The sequence below is a fragment of the Solea senegalensis genome, linkage group LG11, assembly GCF_019176455.1.
Source record: "Solea senegalensis isolate Sse05_10M linkage group LG11, IFAPA_SoseM_1, whole genome shotgun sequence".
Taxonomy (NCBI): Eukaryota; Metazoa; Chordata; class Actinopteri; order Pleuronectiformes; family Soleidae; genus Solea; species Solea senegalensis.
The window spans coordinates 25,181,556-25,209,037 of record NC_058031.1 but is presented as its reverse complement, the minus strand read 5'-3'; the positions used below and the strand labels follow the sequence as shown (position 1 = coordinate 25,209,037).

At 42.1% G+C, this 27,482-nt stretch overlaps 2 protein-coding genes across 3 annotated transcripts in view; one reads left to right on the top strand and one right to left on the bottom strand.

The window, feature by feature from the left end:
• Nucleotides 1-27,482, bottom strand: part of cacna2d3a (calcium channel, voltage-dependent, alpha 2/delta subunit 3a) — a 101,441-nt gene that overhangs the window by 12,147 nt on the left and 61,812 nt on the right. For both annotated transcript variants that reach the window (XM_044038393.1, XM_044038394.1), the window contains 8 exons: nt 10,528-10,589; nt 10,244-10,288; nt 10,096-10,158; nt 8,197-8,267; nt 4,166-4,241; nt 3,733-3,785; nt 3,312-3,367; nt 242-356 (listed from right to left, as the gene is read on the bottom strand). In XM_044038393.1, the coding sequence (XP_043894328.1) occupies nt 242-356; nt 3,312-3,367; nt 3,733-3,785; nt 4,166-4,241; nt 8,197-8,267; nt 10,096-10,158; nt 10,244-10,288; nt 10,528-10,589 (541 nt within the window). The remainder of the gene's footprint in view (nt 1-241; nt 357-3,311; nt 3,368-3,732; nt 3,786-4,165; nt 4,242-8,196; nt 8,268-10,095; nt 10,159-10,243; nt 10,289-10,527; nt 10,590-27,482) is intronic.
• LOC122777291 (leucine-rich repeat and transmembrane domain-containing protein 1) lies at nt 15,895-23,712 on the top strand. Its single transcript, XM_044038440.1, has 4 exons — nt 15,895-15,939; nt 19,503-19,887; nt 19,966-20,171; nt 21,458-23,712. Exons 1-4 carry the CDS (start codon nt 15,933-15,935, stop codon nt 22,027-22,029), a joined length of 1,170 nt encoding a protein of 389 aa, XP_043894375.1. The 5' UTR covers nt 15,895-15,932; the 3' UTR covers nt 22,030-23,712.

The following is a 27,482-nucleotide window of genomic DNA, read 5'->3' as shown; positions in this document are numbered from 1 at the left end:
GTGCGTGCATGGATGCGTGTGCAGGTGTGTGTGTGTGTGTGATGCTTGTGCGTGCAGGTGCATGTGCATGCGTGCGTGTACATGTGAAGTGTGTGTGTACTTGGCGCGTGTGTGTGTTGCCAATGCTGAGAGTGTGCTTGGGTGCGGTAATGCGTGTGTGAGTGCGTATGTGTGTGTGTGTGTGTGTAGGTGTGAGGTGCGGAGTGTGCGTGTGTGCGTGTGTGTGTGTGTTCCTCTTTACTTGATGCAGCCGCCACAGTCGATGTTGCCCATGTTCTCCTTGATGGTTCTCTCCGACACGAAGGCCGGATACTCTGTGTCACACGGAACCTGAGTGCTCCGACCCATCCTCTGAGCTGAGGGGGAGGAGAGAGGAGGGAGGAGGGAAGGGAGGGAGGGAGGGAGTGAGGTAAGGGAAGGAAACAAAAAAATAAGAGAGACAAGAAAAAGAGGGGAAAAAACGGAGTCAGACTTGGTGGGAAAGTCATGGAACAGACAGAAGAGTTCAAAGTCAAATCTATATTTAAAATAGTTATGCAAATGCAGTCGAGGCTGACACTTAAACACACCACATCCTCACTAACACACACGTTTGAGAGAAAGCAGCGTTTCTCTCCTCCTCCTCCTCCTCCTCCTCCTCCTCCTGAGGAGAGTCACACTAGACTTTCATGCATTGCTTGAACTCTACTGCCACCCAGAGGTTTGAAACAATACTGCAGGAGGGAGCGGAGTAAGAGGCAAACAAACGTTTGAACGTAGTAAAGAGATCTTGAATAAATTCTGAAGTTATCTAAAGTTGTTTATGTTTTAGATTCAGCACATTTCACTTTGAATATGAAAGTGTGATTTTTGTGATTTTACAACCTTTCTAAGAGTGAGAGTAATAACACAACGATAACTAATATTCATTTAAATGGATATATACATGTATCAATCACTAAATGAATGAAATCATTTGGAGTTGATGGTAAAGGTTAAACTTTATTATCCATACGTGGAAAATGATCTAAAAAAACAAACATTTAAAAAGAAAGAGAGTAAAAAACTATTTCATTTCACTTCCGCTTCTTAAACGTGGAGATTTTCTGGTTTATTTGCTCCGTTATGACAAAAAGAGAGAAGATTGAATTATTTACATGATTGAATCGTCTCAACGCTTCGACACTTTATTTATTTATTGCTCTTAATTTGCTGGTGTTGCGACTCAGAGGTTTAAGGTTCCTTTATAAGTCATAGATGAAGAATAAATAACTGTATATAATAATTTCTTCTAACATTTATTGTTATCTATTTATTATTTTTACAGTGACTTTCAATTTCCGAAATAATGAAATAATAATTATAATAAAAACATGTGACATTATTAAGTCATCGTCGTCTCATGTTCCTTAAAAAAAAGGTTTATAACAAGATTTATAAAAATCATTTAAACACGTTCACTTTTCTTTGACAAGGAAGAGGCGATGGAGGATTAGTGTGTGTGTGTGTGTGTGTGTGTGTGTGTGTGTGTGCAGTTACATGAACTGAACATGTGTGAAAGACAGTGTACATGTGCAAATGTCTGGGATTAGTTCAGCTCCACAGGTCGTGTGGATTATGTTACATTCTGGCGTGTCACTCGCACACACACACACACACGCACACATGCACACACGCACACACACACACACTCTGCTGTGTACCGATATGCTAACGCGCGGCTAAGGCCCGGAGCTGCTCAGCTGTGAAATTGCCCCGCAGCTCGACTTCAGTCGGGATTAGGAGGTGTTTTTATGCCGTTCGTGACGTTCACATATGAATTATTGTCATGTCACTTTTGGCCGTGTCAGTGCAGACACTTCATAAAGCATCAAAGCATCAAAGCATCAAAGCATCAAAACAGCCACAAATGATCCACATGAGGACGCTCGCTGAAGAAAGTGAGAGAGGAAACACGTCATAATTCATCGCGGCTGCAACGAAACATTCATTTCTCAATTAACTGAGTACGTGTTTAGTCCATAAAACGGCAGAAAATCAGGACTCCGGGTCGTCCTCCGGGTCGTCCTCCGGGTCGTCCTCCGGGTCGTCCTCCGGGTCGTCCTCCGGGTCGTCCTCCGGGTCGTCCTCCGGGTGAATCGATGATCCAGTCCAGACTCAGGACCACACACAGGGAGGAGATTCCAGGGATTCGAGATCTCACAGAATCTTGCGTGATTTAACGTGACTTCAGAATATAAACAGACGTGGCGATGGACGTCTCCGTTCAGTTGTCATACGTCGTGCGGGACACAGTTTGTCCTGTGTCTCTAGCGTCCACTGAGGTCTGATCAAGTCATAATTATCAAACACGATTAATACTTTGAGTCCGATGATGTTAAAATGGTGAAATCTCATCTGTTAATCCCTCACACTACAGGATTATTTGGCCAGATTATCTGTTCAAACTAACCTAAAATCAGAAGACAATTTGAATGTCTCAAATTCAAGTAAGTACTAGTAAGAGTGTCTCGGTCCATGATGGCGTCCTCTTTTATTGATGTGCAGCAGCTCTGCATCTGAACAAGTGATTGTCCTCAAAGTCCGTCTTTGTCTTTTGTCTTTTGTCTTTGGTGAGACAGAGATTTCCCAGACATCATGGCGTCATTTTCTCTCTCTCTCTTTCTTAACTTTACTCGCTCATTGTTCTGCACGGAATCTCACGTCAGCGGCGGAGAGAGAGACAGTGGACAGTGAGTCATGATGTCTCCACGTCTGTCCTGCGTCATCTCGTCTGCGTACATCAAGCAACGCGGGGCGTCAAACAGTAGGTGGCGTCGTCACAAACAAGGGAGACATTTACCTAAATATCAACTTCTTTACTGCACAACATTCAAGCACTTTCAAGGACCCGTGTCTGGTCGAGAACACGTGGACCGGGTTTGACGCAGGCTAGCTCAAACGGACGAGTTTGTTCAAATGCATAGACTAGCCTTCTTTGTTTTTCCAAAATGGCCGACTTCTGGGTGGGCGGCGCTAATGGAAGTGCATTAGAAAGTTGTTTGGAATCATGAGAGCAACAAGTTTACCAAGTCTGGTTAAAATCGGAACAACTACGTGCGACTTAGACACCATAGAAAAAATCTATCTATCGCTAAATCGCGTCAAAAATTCCCCAAAAATTCCTCAAGAAACTTTGGAGTGAGACCGACAGCCTCACCAAATGACTTTTGTCTGACCATGACCCGACTTGTGGGGGCGCTATAGAGCCCTGGAGTTTTTATGCACATTGTTTTAGCATTAAACCCACAAACCCAGTGAAACAGAGACGAGTAAAGACGACAATCTCTCACCTTTGGCTGTGATGTCAGAATTCCACCAGCTGTACAAGTTGAACTCCACCAGGAATCTGAATGTGGACAAACACAGATTATTACAACCGTGTTCACACACTCACAACAATCACATAAAAACCATGAAATCAACAAAAACGACAACAACATCCGCCTCCCGGTCGGCTCGCTGTCATTGGTTACTGCCGGGTTCTGCTCACGCCCCCAAACGCTGCTCAGTCAAACATGTGTCATACTTCTGTACATGTGTTGATCACTCACAGCACAGATCAGATAAATGACGCACAAACCAATAAATGCATCAATAAATCAATAAACCCACTGCTGTCAGACACATGAAGTTGTTTTCACTTTAAATTGAAAGTGACGTGACGCATTAAATCGTGAAGTGGTGACAGAATGAAAGGGTTAGACGTCTTACATGATGAGTTCAGTCAGGATCCACTTCACAGCCGAGAAGAAAGCAAAGTACGGCTGTGGGAAGAAAAACGACATTCAGTTATACACAATCTCAGTCACTTCATAGCTCCTCCTCAAAGTGGGCGGAGACTCCTCCGTTCAACACGTTCGCTAAACGTTGCCGATTTGGACATTGTTGCGCTGACGTCGCGCTCATGACCCTTCAGTGACGACACTCTCTGACCAATCAGAGGCCGGCAGTCTGATGATGTCACATGTTCAGCTGAACCTGGTCAGAGCAGGAAGTGAAACAAACAGCGGGTACCAGGTTCTCGCACTGATGGAGGAGAAGCATTCGGTTGAACCGCGTAACATTTATTACATGAACCACATAAAAAAAAAACCCATCAGATGTCTTCAGGTGACAGAGGTGAAAGTTCAAATGTTGGACTCACGTCCAGAAGTGTGTGTCCACTGTCGCTGCTCTCTGAAAACACCCAGCACAGAGCCTGGTAGTCGTAGAGAGTGACTCTGAAAGACAACAAGCCACAGGTTGGACTTCTCATCATCACCCATGAGAAGTGATGCAGGAGATTATCTGAGATACAGGAATGTGACAGATTATCACTGACGAGCCTCAGAACAACACACACCGTCAAGTGGTTAATGTCAAAGGTCATGGGGAATTTCCCTCTCTTCGTTTAAACTTATTTTGAACACTTAGTAAAAGTACACATTCTGACAGCGCTGCAGTTACACAGCTGTGGAAAGATTCACCTAAGGATTATATATCCTGTGTGTGTGTGTGTGTGTGTGTGTGTGTGCAGATGATATTGGACGAAGGATATCAGAGGATTTAAGAGCTTAGTAAAACCCTGAGGGTGTGAGGTCTGACTGTCTGAGGTTATTAAAGAGAGTTGGAAACACACACACACACACACACACACGCACACACACACACACACACACACACACATGCCTTGTGTATGAACGTGTCTCACACACACACACAATACACATGAACGTGATACACTTGTGTATGAGCGTAACACACACACTGTGATACACTTGTGTATGAACGTGTCTCACACACACACACACACTGTGATACTTGTGTATGAGCGTGTCTCACACACACACACACTGTGATACTTGTGTATAACGTGTCTCACACACACATACACACACACACACACACTGTAATACACTTGTGTATGAACGTGTCTCACACACACACACACACACACACACACTGTGATACACTTGTGAGCGTGTCCTACACACACACATTGTGCACTTGTGTCGTGTCTCACACACTCACACACACACACTGTGATACTTGTGATATGAGCTGTGTCTCACACACACACACACACACACACACACACACACACTGTTATACACTTGTGTATGAACGTGTCTCTCACACACCTCACACACACACTGTTGTGATACACTTGTGTATGAACGTCTACACTCACACACACACACTGGTACACACACACACACACACTGTAATACACTTGTGTATGGGGCGTGTCTCACACACTTGTGTATACACACACATTGTGATACACTCGGTCTCACACTCACACACACACTGTGTACACTTGTGTATGAACGTGTCTCACACACACACACACTGTAATACACTTGTGTATGAACGTGTCTCACACACACACACACACACTGTGATACACTTCTGTATGAACGTGTCTCACTCACACACACACACACACCACACTCACACACACACACACTGTGATACACTTCTGTATGAGCGTGTCTCACACCACACACACTGATACACTTGTGTATGAGCGTGTCTCCTCACACACACATACACTTGTGTACGTGTCTCACACACACACACACACACACACACACACACACCAGCAGGAACCAATTAGCCCTAACCCAGGCCACATAATGGTGTAACTCAGATATTATATATTTGTATCTGAGTACATGCAGGGCTGTGTCACAGGATTTTGGGGCCCCGCGCAAAAGGGACCAAGGGGGAACCTTCATTGACACCCAACCAAGAAGCTGCGAGCTCCTGAACGCAGCAGGTAATAGACTTCAAAGTTTCACTGTATGAAGAGTCAGTGGTTAAAATACGCAGGATGATGTCGTAGTCACATGTTCACGTGTTTATCTCACTGTCAGACACACTGAGGTTTGTAAACCACTCACTCTCCCACACCAAAGCCCAGAGAGAAAATCACTGATTTTAACATCACACACACAGGAGTTGTTGATCCTCTGCTGCCTCCATCACTACGTCCTAATGTCTGATTTTGTTTCATTCAGCATTTAAAAACCTTTGTTCAGATTGACCGCGGTGACACAAAGTGACCACACGAGGCAGCAGAGGACCAGCAGCTCCTGTGTGTGTGAACAGTGATTAACCTTCAGCTTGTGTGGACTTGTGCAGGCATAGGTTTCATTAGATGAGACTTTTGTTGCGTCTGGTTTAATTCTCCGCAGATGGAGCCGAGTTAAGACGGATGGTATCGGATTCATTAGCGCTAATGTCCATAAGCTGTTTTTACTCGTCAGGCTAATACCGCGCTGACTCACAGTCAGATTATTTATTCGTCATACGTCGGACGCAATTTGAAATAATCCCACATCGTGTGCCATTAGAGAGAAAGAAAGAAAAGAAAAGTCTTGTTTTTATGAGTCTCATCCTCACCATAAACAGGCGTGGTCGTCCACGTCTGCCATGATTTGTCACCCGTGATTATTATGGGCTAAGACGGCATGGCAACTAGAATTACTGTCACGCGGCTGGATGCTTTAACCGAGCTGGAGTTTGCATCTTTGAAAAAGGAATTTAATAAGATGTGCATGAGTGTTTGTTGTTGTAATTAGTGCATGAAAGCTGCATTTAATGGACTTTGAGCCTCAAACGTTTTATCCTCCAGTCGCAAACTGAGGCTTTTGCCAAATGCAATGAAGTTCCTGTTAAGATATTTGATCTGTTAGATCCACACCAGACATGTCGAACACATCCAACACACACACACACGTACGTCTGAAAAGGATTTTCTTGGTTTCGCTTGTAAAATGACACACAAACGTAAGAACAAAGGTTTTTTTGTCACCAACAAACTCATTATTCCGTTCATGTTTGAGTCCAAGTGAACATTTGTGCCAAATATAAAAAGACATTATGTTCACAGGGAGTTTGACCTTTGACCTGCTGCCAAATGAACACGTTGATAACATTTGAACATGTTTAATTATTCATGAGATCTCACGTTCACAAGGCGACAAATCTGAGTCCAAGTGAACGTTTCTATCAAATTTGAAAACAGATATTTATGGTGTTTGACGTTCTTGACAGTCTGTTTGACCTTTGACTCACAAAATCTAATCAGTTCACCGTTGAGTCCAGGTGAACATGTCTATCAGTTTGTGTAATTGTTCCTGAGATCTCACATTCACAAAGGAACAAATGTGTTTTTTGTTTTAGGTCATTAATGGCATTTGACAATCAAAATGTAATAATTTCATTCATGAGTCCATGTGAACGTTTGTGCCAAGTTTGGTGAAAATAGTTAGAGGTGAAAAAATCTCACTCTCTGAGGTAAAAGTGACTTTTTAAGTTTGCGTTTAAGTCCAAGTGAACATTAATACAAAATGGTGAATATAAGTTCATCCTTAAGTCCATATGAACATGTATGCCAAACATGAAGACATTAGATGGTTGTTCCTGGGATCATTTTAAGAAAAGAATGACGCACGACCACCAGCGTTTAGAGTCCAAGTGAACATTTGTAAGTCGCTTTGGATAAAAGCGTCTGCTAAATGACATGTAATGTAATGTAATGTAACATTTGTTCCAAATTTGCTGAAAATAAAATCCATAGATTTTTTGGGGGCTAACAATGACCTTTAACCACCATGTTGAAATCCAAGTGAACGTTCATACCAAATATAGACATACTGAATTATTCCATGATGTCCCTAAAATACCACATTCCAAAAGTAAACAATGTGTTTTCTTGAAGACAACACTGATGTATGACCCTCAAAGATTCATCAGTTCATCCTTGAGTCCAAGTGAACGTTTGTACTCTGAATCCTGCTGAGCATAAGTCATGGATTTATGGCCCAAACCACATCTTTCCGTTGCGTCTTTATTATTATTATTATTATTATTATTATTATTATATATATATTTTATATTAATAATATATTATTTATTATTAGTTTATTCTGTGGACTTTTCTGTCGGCCCACAGCAGCTCGACGTGACGCTCAGAGTCTGCGTCTCTGACGGCTTCTGGAAAACTTTCCTCGCGTTTCACCGCCGCACGACCACCTGTGTGTGTGTGTGTGTGTGTGTGTGCGACTTCAAGTTTCTCCTAATTCCTTCATTTCAGGAACCGATTTGCTGTAATCCCCTAAGCGAGGGGTCAGAGTTCGGCTGCGCTCACACATGCACATACATTAACACACACTTTGAAATCCTCACCTCTTGAACGAGCCCATGTGCAGCAGTTTACTCATCACCGCTCCCTCTGCGTCTCCAAAAAACTTCCCCGTCTGTGACAGAAAAGCAATGAAGACACATTTTAAAATAGGAATGAAAACTGACAGGAAATGACAGAGAGGACGCGCGTGAACCTCAGTGATGTGTCACACTGTGTGTTTACACTTTTATCTACAAAGCTGCAGAAACAATGGCAACATTTTTGACAAATGAAATGAAATGGTTCATTTTCTGTCAGAATCAGAAAACACGTTTAAAAAAGAGAAAACTTCAAATAAGAAACTTTGAACAACATGTAGTTTATTTATCATGGAAGATCACTTTATTTTATATTCTTTATTTTCTACAGTATTTGATTGTTTTATTGCTTGGTATTTATGTCCTTTAGATAGTTTTAGTTGTTGTAAAGGTAGTTTTTACGTATTGATTAGGTAGTTTTTAGGTTTTGTTAAGGTAGTTTTAGGTATTGTTAAGGTAGTTTTAAGGTATTGTTAAGGTAGTTTGTAGGTATTTTTAGGTTTGTTAAGGTGGTTTTAGGTATTGTTAAGGTAGTTTTTAGGTATTGTTAAGGTAGTATTTAGGTATTTCTAGCTTTTTGTTTAGGTAGTTTTTAGGTATTTTTAGGTTTGTTAAGGTAGTTTTAGGTATTGTTAAGGTAATTTTAAGGTATTGTTAAGGTAGTTTTTAGGTATTTTTATGTTTGTTAAGGTGGTTTTAGGTATGGTTAAGTTAGTTTTAGGTTTTGTTAAGGTAGTTTTTAGGTATTTTTTAGGTTTTGTTAAGGTAGTTTTAGGTATTTTTAGCTTTTGTTAGTTTTAGGTTTTGTTAAGGTAGTTTTTAGTTTTGTTAAGGTAGTTTTAGGTATTTTTAGGTTTTTGTTAAGGTAGTTTTAGGTATTGTTAAGGTAATTTTAATTAAGGTAGTTTTAGGTATTTTTATGTTTGTTAAGGTGGTTTTAGGTATGGTTAAGTTGGTTTTTAGGTTTTGTTAAGGTAGTTTTTAGGTATTTTTAGGTTTAAGGTTTTTAGGTATTTTTAGGTTATGTTAAGGTAGTTTTAGGTTTTTATTTGTTAGGTTTTGTTAAGGTAGTTTTAGGTATTTTAGCTTTTTGTTTAGGTAGTTTTTAGGTATTTTTTGGTTTGTTAAGGTAGTTTTAGGTATTGTTAAGGTAATTTTAAGGTATTGTTAAGGTAGTTTTTAGGTATTTTTATGTTTGTTAAGGTGGTTTTAGGTATGGTTAAGTTAGTTTTTAGGTTTTGTTAAGGTAGTTTTTAGGTATTTTTAGGTTTTGTTAAGGTAGTTTTTAGGTATTTTTAGGTTTTGTTAAGGTAGTTTTTAGGTAGGCTCCTTCACAATAAAATCAAATCAAATTTTCACCTTTAACTCTATAAACACAACTGTGTCCCCGTGAGAGAAAATCACTGATTCTCTCTGTGGACTTTGGTGAAGGAGAGTGAGGGAGTTTACAAACTTTAAACAGAACCTAAAGATTTTATATGTGTGTGTCTGTGTGTGTGTTTTTGTGTATTTGTTATATTTTCCTGTCATAAACTCTGACCTTGGCAGGACCAGTATTTCTCATGGAGACGAAAACCTGGTTCTAATGAGGCAGAACCTCAGTTCTGAGGAACTGGTTATAAGTTTAGGTCTAAAATTTGAATTGAGGTTATGGGTTAGTCATTAACTGATTATGGTATGGCCAGGCAGCACGTGCCCAAGTGGAAGGGGAACTTGTCTTGTAACCAGAGGGTTGCTGGTTCAAGTCCCCACTCGGTCAAAATAGTTCCCCAGTGGAACTGATCAAAGATCAATTTCTATGTTATTTAAGATGGAACTCTTTGTCCAAATGAATGGAAGTCAGTGTGTGTGTGTGTGTGTTACCAGAGTATAGTCCTCTGCTACCAGAATGAATCCATTGTTATCGATGAGGTAACAGTTGATGTTCTGTTAAAGAGGACATTATTTAAAAAGTCAGTCAGAGTCAGTCAGACGTGACAGAATCATGTGATCAAGAATCAAAAACACTGACCTCATCATCACAGCTGATGGAGCATTTCCCGTCTAAAGCTGCACACTGTGACACCAACAGGTAATAATAATTATTACACATAAAACACTGTCACTGTTTGTGAGAAAACATCTGCTTTTTATCATGAAATAAAAAACACTGGTGGACTTTTGTGTGTTCAAATATTCCTGAGATCGTTAAATATTGTTTACTTTAAACAGCAACAAACACATGAAAAACAAGGTATGTGTGTGTGTGCGTGTGTGTGTGTGTGTGCGTGCGTGTGTGTGCGTGGGTGTGTGTACCTGTCTGCTGGCAGTCCAGAACTTCTTCTGGAAGAAGTCCAGTTTCATCTGGATACCGACGGCTGAAAGAAAAACAACACTGAGTCACTGACACGAATGAAGTGGCAAAGACACAAAGAGACAAAGAGACAAAGAGACAAAGACACAAAGAGTCAAAGGGACAAGGATGTTTTTTTTCCCCCACTAGCAAAAATATAAAAACAAAGAAAAAAAAGTTGTGTGACTGCAGATATTAATGTTTTAAAGTGTCATTGTTGTTTTTAAAGACAATTCCAGAAAATGTAACATTGGACTTAAACATGATTTCATCATCAGGTAAAACGTGATTTTCTTCCAATCTTGTACAAATAAACAGTCATTTGGTAAAACAATGATTCAGAGAACAGAGAATATTAAACTCTCTCAGTAAAATCATTATCACCAAATTTAGAATACATTATTAAAAACCCTGGTAAATACCACGGTTTGAGAACCCTGGTAGTAAAAGTATTGTTTAGAAAACGTAAGCTTGTGTTTTTAAACTTGTAACAAAAAATCTTTTAAGACAAATGTGTGTGAGATTAGATTAGAGAACTAGATTTAGTTGATAAGCTTCATCTTCTTCTTTGAGCTGAATAAAATATTATAAAGTCTTTTATTTTGATTTTTTGAACCAAACCAAGATATTTGTCAAATCTAACAACACAGTCTATTTGAATCAGGTCATGTGTTTTTTCAGAATAAAAGCTCTGAATTCTGGATGCCATTCTGATTGTTTTTATACATGTGCTGGGCCAGACATTGATATCAGTGTGCCACTTTTGGCCCACGGGCCACCAGTTGTTAACCACCGCCCGACTGTCTTATAACCACGGTGAGCAAACACACACCTGAACGTGTCCCACAAACACACAGAGTCCAACGCAGTGACGACATTAAAACGTAGGTGATTTGACTGCAGCGCCCCCACATGTGAGTGGCAACAGCAGGAAGTGCATTCACAGAACATAAACACAGACTTCACTAATATCATTATTATTTATCTCAGGAAAATCAGCTGCTGCTGCTGAAGCTGCTGCTGCTGAAGCTACTGCTGCTGTTGCTGCTGCAGCGTCTGCTGTGACGGCCTGTTTTAGCCCCTGCCCAGAGAAACAGGTGCAGATTATCCCATCATAAGCTTTGCCAGATCCTTTCAGCAGCAGCAGCAGCAGCAACAAGCATCTCTACACCTACATGGAAAACCCAGGAGTGGCGTCTAATTTAAGACGCTGGGCGGCCGCAGTGGAAACACACATGGTGTAAAAACCCTACATCATCGCACCAATAAAAGATAAACGCTCACTGAGGATGGGGGGGGGCTAATCCCACAGTTGATATGAAATGGTTTAAAAGCATGTTGGCTCAGGAGGGAAAAGAACTTACAGTCCAACATAAACACAATAAACAGAATAAAGAGGTAAAGAGAGCTCTGCTGTTAGCTGTTAGCTTCAATCTGTTTCACTAAAGCTGAAAGAACATTTCATTTCCCTGGGTATGATTTAAAAACTTGGGGGTATTTAGGCCCTGAGCCGCTTTTATGAAGAGACATCAAATCCCCCCCATCATCATCATCTGTCTCGAACCACTTCAATCCCAGACAGAGACGCAGGCGAGCGCTAAAGCCCGCAGAGATTTGGGATTCTGTGAAGGATTGTGTCCGTTCAGAGGACGTTCTGGTCCACACTTGATCACATGATCACATGATCACATGATCTTTCCCTCAGTTTAAGCATCATTCACGTCCTGGTGATTCCAGAACTAACAAAACAGCAGCGGCGGTGATTTGATGAGGAGTTCAGATGATGCATAATCTCAGGCCTGCGTGAGTTCATATAAACAGAGATTAACACGTTCATTTGATATATATTTATATGTTTTAGGAATCTTTGAAAAACTTGTTTGAAACTCAAAATGTTACAGTTATTTATTTATTTTTATGAATCAATCATAACATTGAAGCACTAAAACTCAGCTTTCTGTTCAGGAATGTAAAGTAAACTATAATTATAATGTGCTTCATTATTTTATCAGGGTTTTTTTTGTAAAACAGTCAATTTGAAAATTCATGGATAACAATAATAATTATATTTTAGCATTAAAAATAATGTGGTTAACCCTCGAGTATCATTCAGGACAAATTCTTCCTCTTGATCTGTTGGTGAATATGACACATTTAATCATTTATTTTCAATATAAGGAAATATGAAGATCAATATATTATCAATATAACACTGATTTATGTTGTTTTTACTACACTCTTGAGTCATTAAATGACAAAACTGTCCACATTCTTGTACAGCAGTTTCACTGAGGACATTCATAGACATAATGTATTCCATAGCCCCTTACCTTTACCTTAACCATCACAACTAAGTACCGAACCCGTTTCTAACCCTTAAACTAAGTCTTAACCGCTCACAATCTCTTTAAAAAACGTGACGACAAGACAAAATGTCCTCACTACCTCATTTCTACAGTTTTTTTTTGACCCGAACAAAAGTATGCAAGAACAAGAACACGTACACACACGTTCTTGCACAGCAGTCTTAGTGAGGACACTCGTAGACATACTGCATTCCCGAGCTCCTTACACCAAACTTAACCATCACTTACTAATTTCCTAACCCATAACCCTTAATCTAATCCTAAAACAAAGTCTTCCTCACATAAACTTCACACACTGATTTAGATGAGTGATGATTTTATTATAAAAACACTAACCTTAACCATAACTAGTGAATGACTAACACTAACCATAACCAGTCAATGCCTAACTAACCTTAAACATAACAAGTTATATACTAACTAACACTAACCTTAACTCTAACCAGTGAATGACTAACTAACCAGTGAATGACTAACATAACCAGTCAATGCCTAACTAACCTTAAACATAACAAGTTATATACTAACTAACACTAACCTTAACTCTAACCAGTGAATGACTAACACTAACCATAACCAGTGAATGACTAACACTAACCATAACCAGTCAATGACTAACACTAACCATAACCAGTCAATGACTAACTAACCTTAAACATAACCAGTTATATACTAACTAACACTAACCGTAACCATAACCATTGAATGACTAACACTAACCATAACCAGTAAATGACTAACTAACCTTAAACATAATCAGTTAATGACTAACCTTAACCATAACCAGTCAATGACTATCTATCCTTAAACATAACCAGTTATATACTAACTAACACTAACCTTAACCAGTTAATGACTAACTAACCTTAAACATAACCAGTTAATGACTAACACTAACCATAACCAGTCAATGACTAACTAACCTTAACCATAACCAGTTAATGACTAACTAACAAATGCAACCATAACCAGTTAATGACTAACTAACCTGAACCATAACCACAATTCAAATCCTAGTCTTTAAACTTGAACCACTTCCTCAGTAATGAGGTTCTCTCCTCATTAGGACCAGGTTTTGGTCTCCATGAGGACAACTGGTCCTGACAAGGACAGAAAAAATGTCCTTAAGAGTCAATGAATACAAAAACACACACACACAGAAGAGGGCAGATTTAGAGCTGGATCTGCATTTGTGTCCAAACACAGACTCAAACATGGCGAGCAGAGCGGGGACGCTGTCGCCGCGGCGTGTTCTGAAGATGTTAGAGCGTGGGCGGGAGCGTTGACAGGACACGCCCCCCAGCACATCCACACACACACACACACACAGGAGATTTAGATTTTTTTGTGTTTATGTAAATGTTTTCACAACATTCATTCATTTATTAAAATAATATTAAGTGTCTGAACATAGTTGGACCAAAACCTTTATAATATAATCTATAATAATATTGTAGATTGCGATGGACAGGGACAGGCAGACAGAGACGGACAGGGACAGACAGGGTTGGACAGAGACGGACAGAGATGAATGATTGAATCATTGTTTTAATGATGAGTGTGATGGCGATGACCTCAGCTTTGCCGTGTCCTTCCCTGTCTTTGTCCTCATGTCTGCTCAAATTTATTATCCTTATATTCTGCTGAAGGGCGGGACAATTATTTATATATATATGTGTGTGTGTGTGTGTGCGTGTGTTTGAGTGTGTGTGTATTCCATCATGAAAAGTGCGATGACACCTTCATATCTGCTCAGTGTTTGTCACAAACGTCTGAAAATCATCGCGTTATAAACAGGAAAGAGATAAAAAGATAAAAACAACAACATCCTGTGATGTCACATGTTCACCATCATGTGACTCTGGATTTTGTTATTTGTCATTATTATTAACATCATATCATGAGTGGTCAGGACAGGAACAGTGTTTGTGTCTCGAGTCATTAAGGACATATAAAAGCACATAAACCACAGGAAGTGAGGACATTTTTGTCTCCTTGTCACATTTTTAAAGGGATTCTGAGGAGTTAAGACTTTGTTTAAGGGTTAGAAATAGGTTAAGGGAAATGCATTGTGTCTAATGATGTGTCCTCAGGATGAACGCTGCGCGAGAACGCGTGTGTGTGTGTGTGATTTAAGAGACACAGCTGTCCAATGGGAGATGACACACACACACACATGCACACACACACACACCAATACAACTGGGGATAGAGAGAGCGAGCGAGCAAAACATAAAGAGAGAGAGAGAGAGAGTGTTGACTTGATTCAAACAAGAAGAAATCAGGAAATAGAGAGAGAGGAAAAGCATGAGGAGAATTAAAGAGAGAGAATCTGTGGCTGAGAGACAGAGAGCGAGAAAGAGCGGGAGAAGAGGAGAGAGAGAGAGAGAGAGAGAGAGAGAGAGAGAGAGAGAGAGAGAGAGAGAGAGAGAGATCCAGTAGCTGGTTTAAAGCTCAGCGCTCTGATCTTTTCCTGCTCTCTCTCTCTCCCTCTCTCTCCCCCTCTCTCTCTCTCTCTCTCTCTCTCTCTCTCTCTCATTCTCACTCTCTTGTGGACGTGCAGCGATGATCCTGAGGTCAACACTGTCTCCTGCCGTCCACACTCTGTCTCTGTCCTCGTCGGTCCACACAGGTGAGACTCAGGTGATTCTCTGTCTCATGGACAAAGACCTGAAGAAGAGCGGGACTGGAATCCAGAGAGGGCGATAAAAAAAAAAAAAAGAAAAGAAAGAAAGAAGAAGAAGAAAAGAAAGAAGAAGAAGAACAAGCCGTGCAGCGATGATCCTGAGGAGTCAACACTGTCTCCTGCCGTCACCTCTGTCTCCTGGAAGTCGGTCCACACAGGTGAGACTCAGGTGATTCTCTCTGTCTCATGGACAAAGACCACCAGAAGAAAAGCGGGACTGGAGATCCAGAAGAGAGGCGATAAAAAAAAAGAAAAGAAATTAAGAAGAAGAAGAAGAAGAAGAGACGACGAGAGAACGAGCCCGACGACGACAGAGATGAGAGGTGAGAGAGTGTTTTTGTTTTTAATGCTGCTGCTGTTTTTCTGCGGAGTCATGATATCTCATATACATATGTGTATGTATATATAGATGTATATGTATATATATATATACGTATATATATTTACATATATATATATAGACATACACATGTCCATGAACTGACTGTGATAACGTTACATGTTAAATGTCAACAACACGGTGAAAACTGTCTCACTGTCAAAGTGTCTCCATCGTCTGTCTTTTTTTAAACTGTGAGTCATGTGATGTGTTTTAAATTTACCTGTGTGTATTTATTCTGATATATATGCACCTACATGTGTGTATGTGTGGGTACATGTGTATATGTATATATATGTATATACATATATATATATATATATATATATATATATACATATATATGTATATACACATACATATACACACATATATGTATATTAGTATAACTTTATGTCAAAGTTGTATATTAATCATTTTATTCTTACTAATCTATTCTTATTATATATTAGTTATAGTACAATTTATATACAGTATGTACATTAGGGGTAGGGATCACCAGAGACGCCGTGATACAATATGATCAGGATATGACGAGATACAATACTGAGTATTTGCGATAAACTTGTGAGAGTGAGCACCATCTAGTGGACTGAAACGTCAATGTTTGTCAAATAAACAAAACGTATTCTGAAAAAAATCGATAGTTCTTCTCTGAAAGGTGATAATAATAGTAATAATAATAATAATAATAATAATAATAATAATAATATTGGCAGATAAATGATCGCCATCCTACATTGTATCAATTTTCCCGGACCCTTATGTGTGTATTAATCATTGAAACATGCATGTTCATTATTATTATCATTATTACATTTGTGTACATTTATTAGTAATAATACATGCAGTTATACATACTACATATAGTCATATAGACTGTGTATGTATGTACAATATATCATTACTGCATTATGTGTGTATTCAGTGTATATGAGCACAGACTGTATATTAATATTGTCTCTCTGTGTGAGTGTTTGTACGTGTGTGTGCGTACGTGTGTGTGTGTGTGCGTACATGTGTGTGTGTGTAGGTGTGTGAGGACAAAGTTTTGATATTCATTTTTGTCTTGTCCTTAAAACTATAAAGGACTTTATTTTCAATTAAGACTTTAGGTTAGGGTAAGAAATTTAGTGAAGAGTGTCCTCACTAAGAATGCAGTAAGAGAATGTGTGTGTGTGTGTGTGTGTGTGTGTGTGTGTGTGTGTGTGTGGCTGGAGGGATACTCTCTGTGTTGACCTCATTCCAGAGCTTCTGGCTCTTCTTCTCTCTGCATGAGAGTTTGGCTTGATCTGGCGTGTTGGTGCGGTGTGTGTGTGTGTGTGTGTGTGTGTGTGTGTGTGTGTGTGTGTGTGAGTCACGTGTGTCTCAGTGAATGTGACTGAACATTCTGGCAGAAACACACTCTCCATTCATTAACAAGCATGTGATTAACACTAACATCTCAACTCAACCATGTTCTCATGCTCAGTCCTCTTGTTGTTGTTGTTGTTGTTGTTGTTGTTGTTGTTGCACCAAAATAGAATCAATTTGACACCGATATTAAAAAATATTACAACTTAAATGTACAGCTGACTGAATCGTACGTACTGCACCTTTAAGACTGTCAGTTTATAAATATGACACAGAGATAATGTTTGTCCACAGACTTTAAAAGCACATGTTTGGTATATAATATAATTATATTAATTATGTAGAAAATAAATGTGTCAAATACACTAAATATTGTATATATTCATTAAAAAATACACAGAATTAATTAAAAATCCAAAATCCAAATTATTTGTGTGATTTTGACCATATTTAGAGTCATCGTAAATATCATCACATAAAGCAGGTGTGACTCGATTATTCATCGACTTTCAATGAATCTTCAACTATTGATTCTAAATCCATTCAAAGCTTCTTAAGACGTTAAGCACTCTGCTCTGCTGCTGTATACACACAAACACTCCCTCAGTCGGGTCTGATAGTTTTGCCTGACACAGTGTTTTCAGATTGAAGGACGAACAAAATAATAATAACAACGTTAAACCGTGACTTTGACCAATCACAGGACAGATCAGAGGACAGAGAGGCTCCTCCTACTGGTGGAAAAGACCGCTGCACTAACACAGACAGCAGCTGCCTACACACTGCAAACAAAGCCGGGAAAATGGAAGACAATTCGAACAACAGAGTCACAATCATGTGGAAGAACTCCAGTGATCTTACGTACTGCAGCTTTAAATCACAGGTTCAACTCTATTTAACACAAAACTAACAGGAAACACACACACACACACACACACACACAGAGAGAGGCAGTGCATATGCTGTTGTTGTTGTTCTTCTTCACAGATGCACGGATAGGTCGGAGATTCTAGAGGGAGACGCCGCCTGCTACAGGAGAAAATTACATAATTCCCAAATGGGAAAAGACTAAATATTCCCAGTTGAGAAAATGGCTACCGAGCTGCTCATTTAAACCGCCGTACCTATGGAAACCAAAGCCCACGGTGCAGCTTATTCATCTGCTGCAGTAGCAGCTACATTTCCAGGTGCTGCCTGGTCCGACTGAGCGCTCACTTCAGCGCTCCGCCGGCCCGGGTCCAGCCGCTGCAGCTATAAATACTGCAGGAATGGAGATCAGACACCCAGTATCTGCCGCGTATGGATTGGCGTGTGGGCAGAGAGTGGGTGAGGGGTCAGAGGGCGGAGCTGGAGTCACACGGCCGAGAGGCAGGACTTTCCACTGCAGCTACAACTTTACTTTCTCTGGTGATTAGACAAAGAAAAGTGTTTTCTGAGAATGAACGAGACAAAGCTCAGTGTGAAAGAACTCATTTTCTGACAGGAACCTGGTTTTTCTGTCTCTTTGTAAACCACTCACTCTCCTGCACCAAAGTCCACAGAGGAAATCAATGATTTTAACATCACACACACACACACAGGAGCTGTTGGTCCATTGCTGCCTCCATCACTGAGTTCTAATGTCTGATTTCGTCACTCCTTTGTTCAGATTGACCTCAGTGACACAAAGTGACCACACGAGGCAGCAGAGCAGCAGCAGCTGCAGAGTGAGTGCTTTACAAACTTACAGGCAGCTGTGTTCTCAGTGACCAGCGTCTGTATCTGAGGCTAAAAGGACATATTGGACAATGCTACGCTACGTGTCCACCTTGACTGTGTCCCAGTGGACAAAGTGAGGACTCTGAAGACATGGTTTGACTTCGGTGTGGAAGAACCTGACAGAGCCCTGACCTTTAACCCCATCTAGCACCTTTGGGATGTACTGGAACAGAGACCGTGAGCCAGAACCTGTCTGACCTCGTCACTGCTCGACACACTGAATGAAAATAATTCACAGAGAGAATCTTGATGAACGTCTCGTGGCCCGGCGTCCACGTGTTGTATTTTTAAAGTCATGTTTCTGGTTTAGTTGAAGAGTGTGTGTGTACAGCAGTGAAACAGCAATGCTGTGAGAACACATGACTTTGACATGTTTTGTCCTCCTTGTCTCCTCAGTGGTACTTGCGTGTGCCCTCCTCTCCCTCCTCTCTTCATCACATGCCTGTCCAAAGGAGTGCTCCTGCAACAGCGACACCAAAGTGGTGGACTGCCGGGGTCAAGGACTGTACGACATCCCCCGACGACTGCAACCAGACACGCAGGAGCTGTACCTGCAGGACAACCGCATCCGGGGCGTGGGGTCCATGGCCTTCAGGGAGACACCGCTCGTGCGCATCCTCGATCTGTCCAACAACTCCATCGCGTCTGTTTCGCCCACCGCTCTGCTGGGTTTGAGGACTCTACAGCGCCTCAGTCTGGCCTACAACAACCTGAAAGAGCTGGACAAGCGGCTGCTCGGACCGATCCGCTCCCTTTCGCACCTGGACCTCTCACATAACAGGTTAAGCCAAAAAAAAACACCAAACCAGAAGCGCTGTGACTTGTTGCTCACTCACTCCTGTGCTCTGACTCTCCTCAGCCTGTGGGGTTTACCCGGAGCCATGGTGGACGGTCTGAGGAACCTCAGCCACCTGGGTCTGGCACACAACAGGATAACACGAGTGGACCGCTCCGTGTTGGAGGCTCTGACCCGTCTGGACAGCCTCACACTGCGAGGAAACCCCTGGAGATGTGACTGCCAGCTCATCGGCCTCAAACTGTGGCTGGAGACGTTCCTCTTTAAAGGTTAGAGCGCGAGCTGCTCCAGGCAAAGTCTGCGGAGCGTCTGCCATGTTGCTTTCATGTCGGCCATGATATTTAATTATGGTAATATTAAATTATGGTAACGCCGACCTTCAACACGAGAGACGAGTAGAGTGGAAACAGTTGTTCTCCAAACTCAAGGAGGAAAGTGACAAGTTCACGCTGAGGGATGAGGTCACCATGGCAACATTAATTTGAACTGAGGAGGGAAGTCTCATCTTACACAGTCTGACCTGAACTATATCATTTTTTTCTATGAAAGACATTTCTGGTCTATAATGACGATTTTACACTGTGCAGTTCTAGCACGACTCGACCCGGTTCCAAGTGAGCTGAGCCGAGCTCGAGAAGTGAGTAAAACACTAAAAACAGTAAATCTGTACTAAAAATAACAAAGTCAATAAAGAAGCAGGAGCAGACACTAAAGGGTGAAATAAACTCATTTGTGTCAGATAATAAAACTCACATTAAAAAGGTGGAGTATTTAGGGAGACTGGTCCAAAGACCACAAAGTTCTGGTTTCATTAAAACCCTGAGGGTTCTCCATGGTTCTGACAATACCCAGTAATAGAAACAGCAAGTGAGAGTAATGGTTTTATTATCTCGTCTAAATATGATCTATGATCTAACTGACATGAGCTTTATTCACCACAGCATTTCATACTTTTGATCTCTACAAACACAGATGAACACATGATGTTTCCACGCTACAACAAACCTCTGCCTGCGTCGGTTAGATAATAGAAAATAAGCGTGTGTCCGCCCCGCCCACAGTCCTGTCTCACCCTGACACGCCGCGCGTCTGAAACGCTGAAAATTCTAATTAGCGCCGCGCAGAACAATGGGTCGCAGATACGAGGATGTGTGCTGAACGGAGAGGCAGCGGTTAATGAGGCAGGCGGAGCGGAAGTGTGTGACAGAGCGAGAGCAACATGAACACGCCTGACTCTCAGCAACACACAGTGAAACAACAGTCACACGACAAAACCACACAAATGCAAGAGAACTTTGTTTCTTTGACTGAACACGAAACCTCTGCTTATGATTCCAACATGCCACTGATGCTCCGAGTTTTACTTTTGTATTCAAACAGAATCCGACTGGATTTCTTTCTGTAATTAAAGCTATATCCCCGGAGCTAATAATGCTATCATTCTTTCTGTGGGCTTTGGTGCAGGAGAGCGAGTACAGGTTGTCTAACAGTGAGAGAGAGCAGTGAACGTAGCTTAAGCCTCAAAGTAACTGAACTGTCCAACTCTGTTGTCAAGGTGGAGCGGTGGACGAGGTCCTGTGCTCTCAGCCAGAGGAGATGAAGGACCGAGACCTGCAGAAAGTCCCCTACCAGCTGTTCCACGTCTGCATGACCACCAGCTACCACTACCTCTTCGCCAACATCCACCACCTGGAGTCAGAGAGGCTGCTGCGCACCCACACCCACGGCAACCACGCTCTGCACATCCCCGTGGTGATGGGGGAGGGCTTTGGTGGTGGTGGAGGAGGAGGAGCAGCAGGGGGAGGAGCAGCAGCAGGGGGAGGAGGAGGAGCATCGGCAGCAGCAGCAGGAGGAGGGAGTATCCCAGAGTGTGAACCTAAGCAGAGGCCGCGTCCTGTCAACCTGCGCCACGCTATCGCCACCGTCATCATCACGGGCGTGGTGTGTGGGATTGTGTGTCTGATGATGCTCGCCGCTGCCGTGTACGGCTGCGCCTACGCCGCCGTCATGGCCCGATACCAGCGGGAGCTGAAGAAGAATGAGGAGCTGGCGGCAGCGGCGGCGGCGCAGGCGGCCGATAACGCCGCGGCGGACGAGAAGGAGCCACTGGAGAACGCTATCGCCTAAGAGACGCTAACAGGAAGCCTGGACGCCTCAACCCTTTAACCTAAATGTGTTTGGATGCCATATGTGAGCGTGTGAATGAACTAAAGAGAGAGTGAATGTGTTATGTATGCATGAGGGTTGTCACTTTTTATCTGAAAGGTCAAAACATTCAGCCTAGAAGCACATCAGACTTGTCTGAAGGAATTACAGAGAGGTCCAGCAGAGGGCGTTCTGAGCACGAGCAAGCGCGACGGTCAAGCGGACAATGAAACGGCTCATCGACCAAAGAGATTTATAAAGAGAACATTTGTAAGTATTTTGGGTTCTAGAGCTGACTCACCTGTTAGCTTAGCTTGTAGGCTACACAGTGCATACACTGGTTTAAAGAAAGTAAAATCAGCCTCATTTTGCCCGAGCCCCGAATGACAGGGGCCAAAACGACTCCTGGCAGGAATACATGCGAGGAGCCGTCATCCTTCAGATTATTCTTCTCTCCAAGTTAACGAGCATAAAAACTCTTGAAACTTGGCATCTGGGGAAAATGCGACATTGGCATAGTTCCCAGAACCGTGCATTGCTCAAGGGCTCTATAGCGCTCCCTAAGGTGAAAACAGAGGCAAAATTGAGTTCCACCGAATTTCCCCAAACTTGGTGGGGAGATGTTATCGACCAAGACGAACAAAAAAGTCGATAGTAACTGTGACCTCAACTCAACAGGAAGTCGGTCAATTGGAATTTTGGTACCCTACGTAAATGAGCGAGACACATCACAGGTGAAACGTTGTCGGGAGGTGTCGCCGATTCAAACGTGAGGTCAGGGAACTGCTGAACGCGAGGGCCCGATCGCGACTGCGTGCAGACCGAGTTCAAAAAGAAAAAGGTGACAGCCCTGGTGTGCGTTTGGTTTTGTGTGTTCACCTCATTTCTCAGACTTTTTGACTATGCACTGATGACAGGGTTTGTTTGACGGAAAAAACAGGCCAAAGAAATCCAAACGTATCAATTCCATTCTGTCCAAGAAATGCATATCACAGATGAGAAGAAATGGCTTTATATTTATAAGTGTATATATATGTATGTATGTAGGTGTAGAGTAGTATTTAACCTGTCAGACTTTGGTTGTCGTTCTTAATTTAGAGTCTGATTTTGAGAACTCGCAGAAGGCCGGTGAACTTCTGTTGAACGTTTGTGTTTGTGTTACATTTGTGCTGGAGCGCGTGAGGACGTAAACATGAACCTGAAAAGTAACGGAAGTAAGCAACCGTCCATTACTGCAGAGGAATATACTGCCAACAGCCGCTTCCTGCCTAAATGTGACGTCATCTGGCCAACTTTTTTACAACTCAACAGGTCACCAGGTTCATGCATGCTGTCTGCACATGCTGTGTTTTATAGAGAATTTAAGTCTGTGCCTGATAATGTGACATCATTTCACGTGTTTTGAGTGTTTTCAAAGAATATTTTTTTCCGTGACGATGGAGGAAATTCGTCAAAGCAATAATGAAACAAAAATGATGACAATGAAACCTCTGGTGTTTCTCAGTGACTCTGCACACACACACACACACACACACACGTCCTTCAGTATGTATTATATAAAAACGGGAAACATTTGATTACTGTATGTGTTCTGACAATCCACTGGAGGAGGCATGCTTCTTTAAAAATGAAGAAACTTATTAAAAAGAGGAGTATTTTTGTCCATCTTGGAGTGAATTTTATTCATTATCTTTGCCGTGTTCTTGTGTGAGTGACGGAGGCCGAAGAAGAGAAGCTTCAGCGTTTAGCGTTAGTATAACAAACAACCTCTACGGACTTCCTCCAGACTAAGATGCCTATCTATGCATCTATATATACACTGTGTATATATATAAATGTGATGGTGATGATGATGATGATGATGGTGACAGTGATGAATGATGATGGTGATGGTGGTGATGGTGTTGGTGATGATGGTGGTGATGGTGGTGGTAATGGTGATGTGGTGGGATGATGATGGTTGATGGTGGTGATGGATGATGGTGATGATGGTGATGGTGGTGACGGTGATGGATGATGATGATGGTGATGATGGTGATGATGATGATGGTGATGATGGTGATGATGGATGATGATGTGGTGATGGTGGTGATGATGGTGATGATAGTGATGTTGGTGATGGTGGTGATGACAGTGATGATGGTGATGATGATGGTGATGATGGTGTTGGTGATGATGGTGGTGATGGTGGTGATGGTGGTGGTAATGGTGATGGTGGTGGTAATGGTGATGATGGTGTGATGGTGACAGTGATGATGACAGTGATGATGATGATGGTGATGATGATGATGGTGATGATGGTGATGATGGTGATGGTGGTGATGGTGGTGATGATGGTGATGGTGGTGGTGATGATGGTGATGATGGTGGTGATGATGGTGATGATGGTGATGGTGATGATGGTGACAGTGATGATGATGGTGATGGGGGTGGTGATGGTGGTGATGATGTGTGATGATGGTGGTGATGATGGTGGTGATGATGGTGATGATGATGATGGTGATGATGGTGATGATGGTGATGATGGTGTGATGATGATGATGGATGGTGATGATGATGGTGATGATGGTGACAGTGATGATGATGGTGATGATGATGGTGGTGATGGTGTTGGTGATGATGGTGATGATGGTGATGGTGATGATGGTGATGATGGTGATGATGTTGATGATGGTGATGATGTTGATGATGGTGGTGATGGTGATGATGATGATGATGATGATGATGATGGTGATGATGATGATGGTGATGATGATGGTGATGATGGTGACAGTGATGATGATGGTGGTGATGGTGTTGGTGATGATGGTGATGATGGTGATGATGGTGATGGGTGTTGGCCCTCTCCTCTTTTACATTTCCATGCTTGTGCTTGGACAGATTATTCACCAGCACAGTTTAAACTTCCACTGATATGCTGATGACACTCAACTCCATCTCAGCTCCATCCACAATCTCTTATCAGCTGTTTACAGAACTTCTAACCTGCTCCAACTAAACAGCCGGAAGACAGAGTTGATTGTGGTCGCTCCAAAGTGGGTTGGAGATCTGGTCCTCTCCACCTCACTGTCCACGGAGGTTCCTGGGTGTCATTATCTTCTGACACACATATCAAGTCTGTCACTAAATTTTTTTGCATTTTGCATTTTTCCATCTCAAAAATATCTCCCTGATTCATCCATGCTTTCATCTCATCACACCTGTACGACTGCAACGCCGTCCTGTTTGGGATCCCCAAGAAAACCCTGGACAGGCTCCAACACGTCCAGAACTCTGCTTCTCACAACAACGGAAACGTTTGTATTGTCACTGTGTTTTTAATGATATAAGTTTACGTACAGTGTGGGAGTGTGTAATACACTCTGAACACAATGTCTCTGCATTTATCACAGTGGTGGACTTTGCTGCACGGGGGCTGTGGATGTGACACACACACACACACACACACACTGACATTGTGACTCAGGCGATGTTTGCAGGGTCTGTGTGTGTGTGTGTGTGTGTGATGTCATCAGCCTGTCCTGTTAAGTTAGCGTATATTCCCGAGTCTGCGGCTCAGTGGAGCGCGGGGCAGCGAGAACTGGCCTGAACCAGCTCCACGTGCTGCATTAGCATTCTCGCCTCGACAGCGCTGCTCTCATCGGACTCTTACATAAAAGCCACATCACGCATGGTGCAGCGTTTATAAACGGCACCTGAGCAGGAGGCAGACAACGCTCTGACATCAGCGGCAGCATGAACGTTTATCTCTGATTTTACAGAACTGTGTTGTGTGGGCAGCTTGTACTAAATACAGACTCTTCCATCTCTGTCCTTCTGCTCCACTGCTCTCCCCCTTGGCTAAGAGTGAGAGTACCCACAATGCACTGCTTCCATGTCAACACATTCAGGCACCGTGAAATAATTCTTTCACTGTCTGCCCTTTCTTTTTTTTATCATTATCATCACTATTATTCATCTAATGTTAAGGTTTGCATTTGCATGATTTTATAATCTATTCTGAATATTTTGACCGCTCAAAGCTGCTTCACATGCATACGTCTTTCAAACTCACTCGCTGTCGGCACACATGTCTCGCCCAGGGACACATCAGCATGTAAACTAGCAGAGTCGGGGATCAAACACAATCCAGTGTGAGACGCCTTACTCTGCCACTGATCCACTGTCCTGACACACCGTCTTATTTAAAGCTGTGGACATCTGTGTGTTTACGCCGACATGTTTCAAGCAAACCTCGACCAACTCATCCTCCACGACTGGATTTGAAAAATACCAAGACACCCAAAAGGGGAGGAGTCTAGGACAACGAGCAAGAAAACCCCTTGTGTAACAGCGACGTGGACTAAATAAGCCAACAGTAAAATCTAAACGCAGTTGCTGGTGTTTGACCGGAGAGTAGATCGGTAGATATACGATTAATTTAAATACTTGAAACGTTGAAGATTTGCAACTAAATGAACAAAAAACATTTAGGAGTTTGTTACACTGGACAACGCAGCTGATATCATATGGACTTGTGGTTTCTATAGAAGAATCTGCCATTGTTTCACAACCTCACAGCTTGCATGATGACAACATTACTGCTGCTGATGATCTAAATTTCTATTTTGAAGGGGATTTTTACTCTTGAGCTCAATTACATAAAAAAAGGAGATTAGTTTCAGAATTCGCAGAAGAAAAGCAGAAACTAATCCTCAGGCCTTTGGGGTGAGGTGGATCGTAAATGAGCTCATATCATGAGATGAAGAAAAAAAACTACTGTGAAACCATCTGCCTCTGATTCTAACCTCACACTTTCCCCCTCGGTTTCTTCTATTTAATAAATTAAACTAATGTGCTGCTTCTTTCCCTCTGGAGCCAGGATCCTCGCTGCAAACCATCAACACACTGATTGCACTCAGTTGCGTGATATGGGCGCGACGTTGTGGGGCGTCTGAGTCATGGAGATGTGAGATGAGGCAGAGGCCACAAAGTAATCCTCTCGGCTACACTCAAAAAAAAAAAAGGGATTGTACAAAATGTGTTTATGAAAGTGAGAATAGGAAGAGAAAGTGGGAAACCTGGGGTCAGCCATTCAAAGTCAGCGCAAGAGAGGTGAAGACGAGGGTGAAGGTTGGGTGGAGACGAGTGTCATGTGACAGACGGACAGCAGTAGAAATGAAAGGGAAGGTCTGAGACCTGATATGATGCATGACTCGGAGACAGGAGGCACTGGAGGTGGCGGAGCTGAAGATCCCGAGATGAGGGTGACCAGGATTAGAAATGAGCACATAATCCAGGGACAGAGCAGGTTGAACAGTTTGGAGATAAAGTAAGAGAGTCAAGGTTGAGATGGTTTGCTCATGTGCAGAGCACAGACAGTGATTATATTGATGTTACAGATGGAGCTGCTGGTCAGGAGGAACAGAAGAAGACCACAGACAAGGTTCATGGAT

What these genes read in the sequence shown, in the direction of transcription:
- LOC122777291 (XM_044038440.1), top strand. An exon ending in CTGGACCTCTCACATAACAG is followed by an intron (nt 19,888 to 19,965) that starts GTTAAGCCAAAA and finishes GACTCTCCTCAG; the next exon opens with CCTGTGGGGTTTACCCGGAG. An exon ending in GGAGACGTTCCTCTTTAAAG is followed by an intron (nt 20,172 to 21,457) that starts GTTAGAGCGCGA and finishes TCTGTTGTCAAG; the next exon opens with GTGGAGCGGTGGACGAGGTC.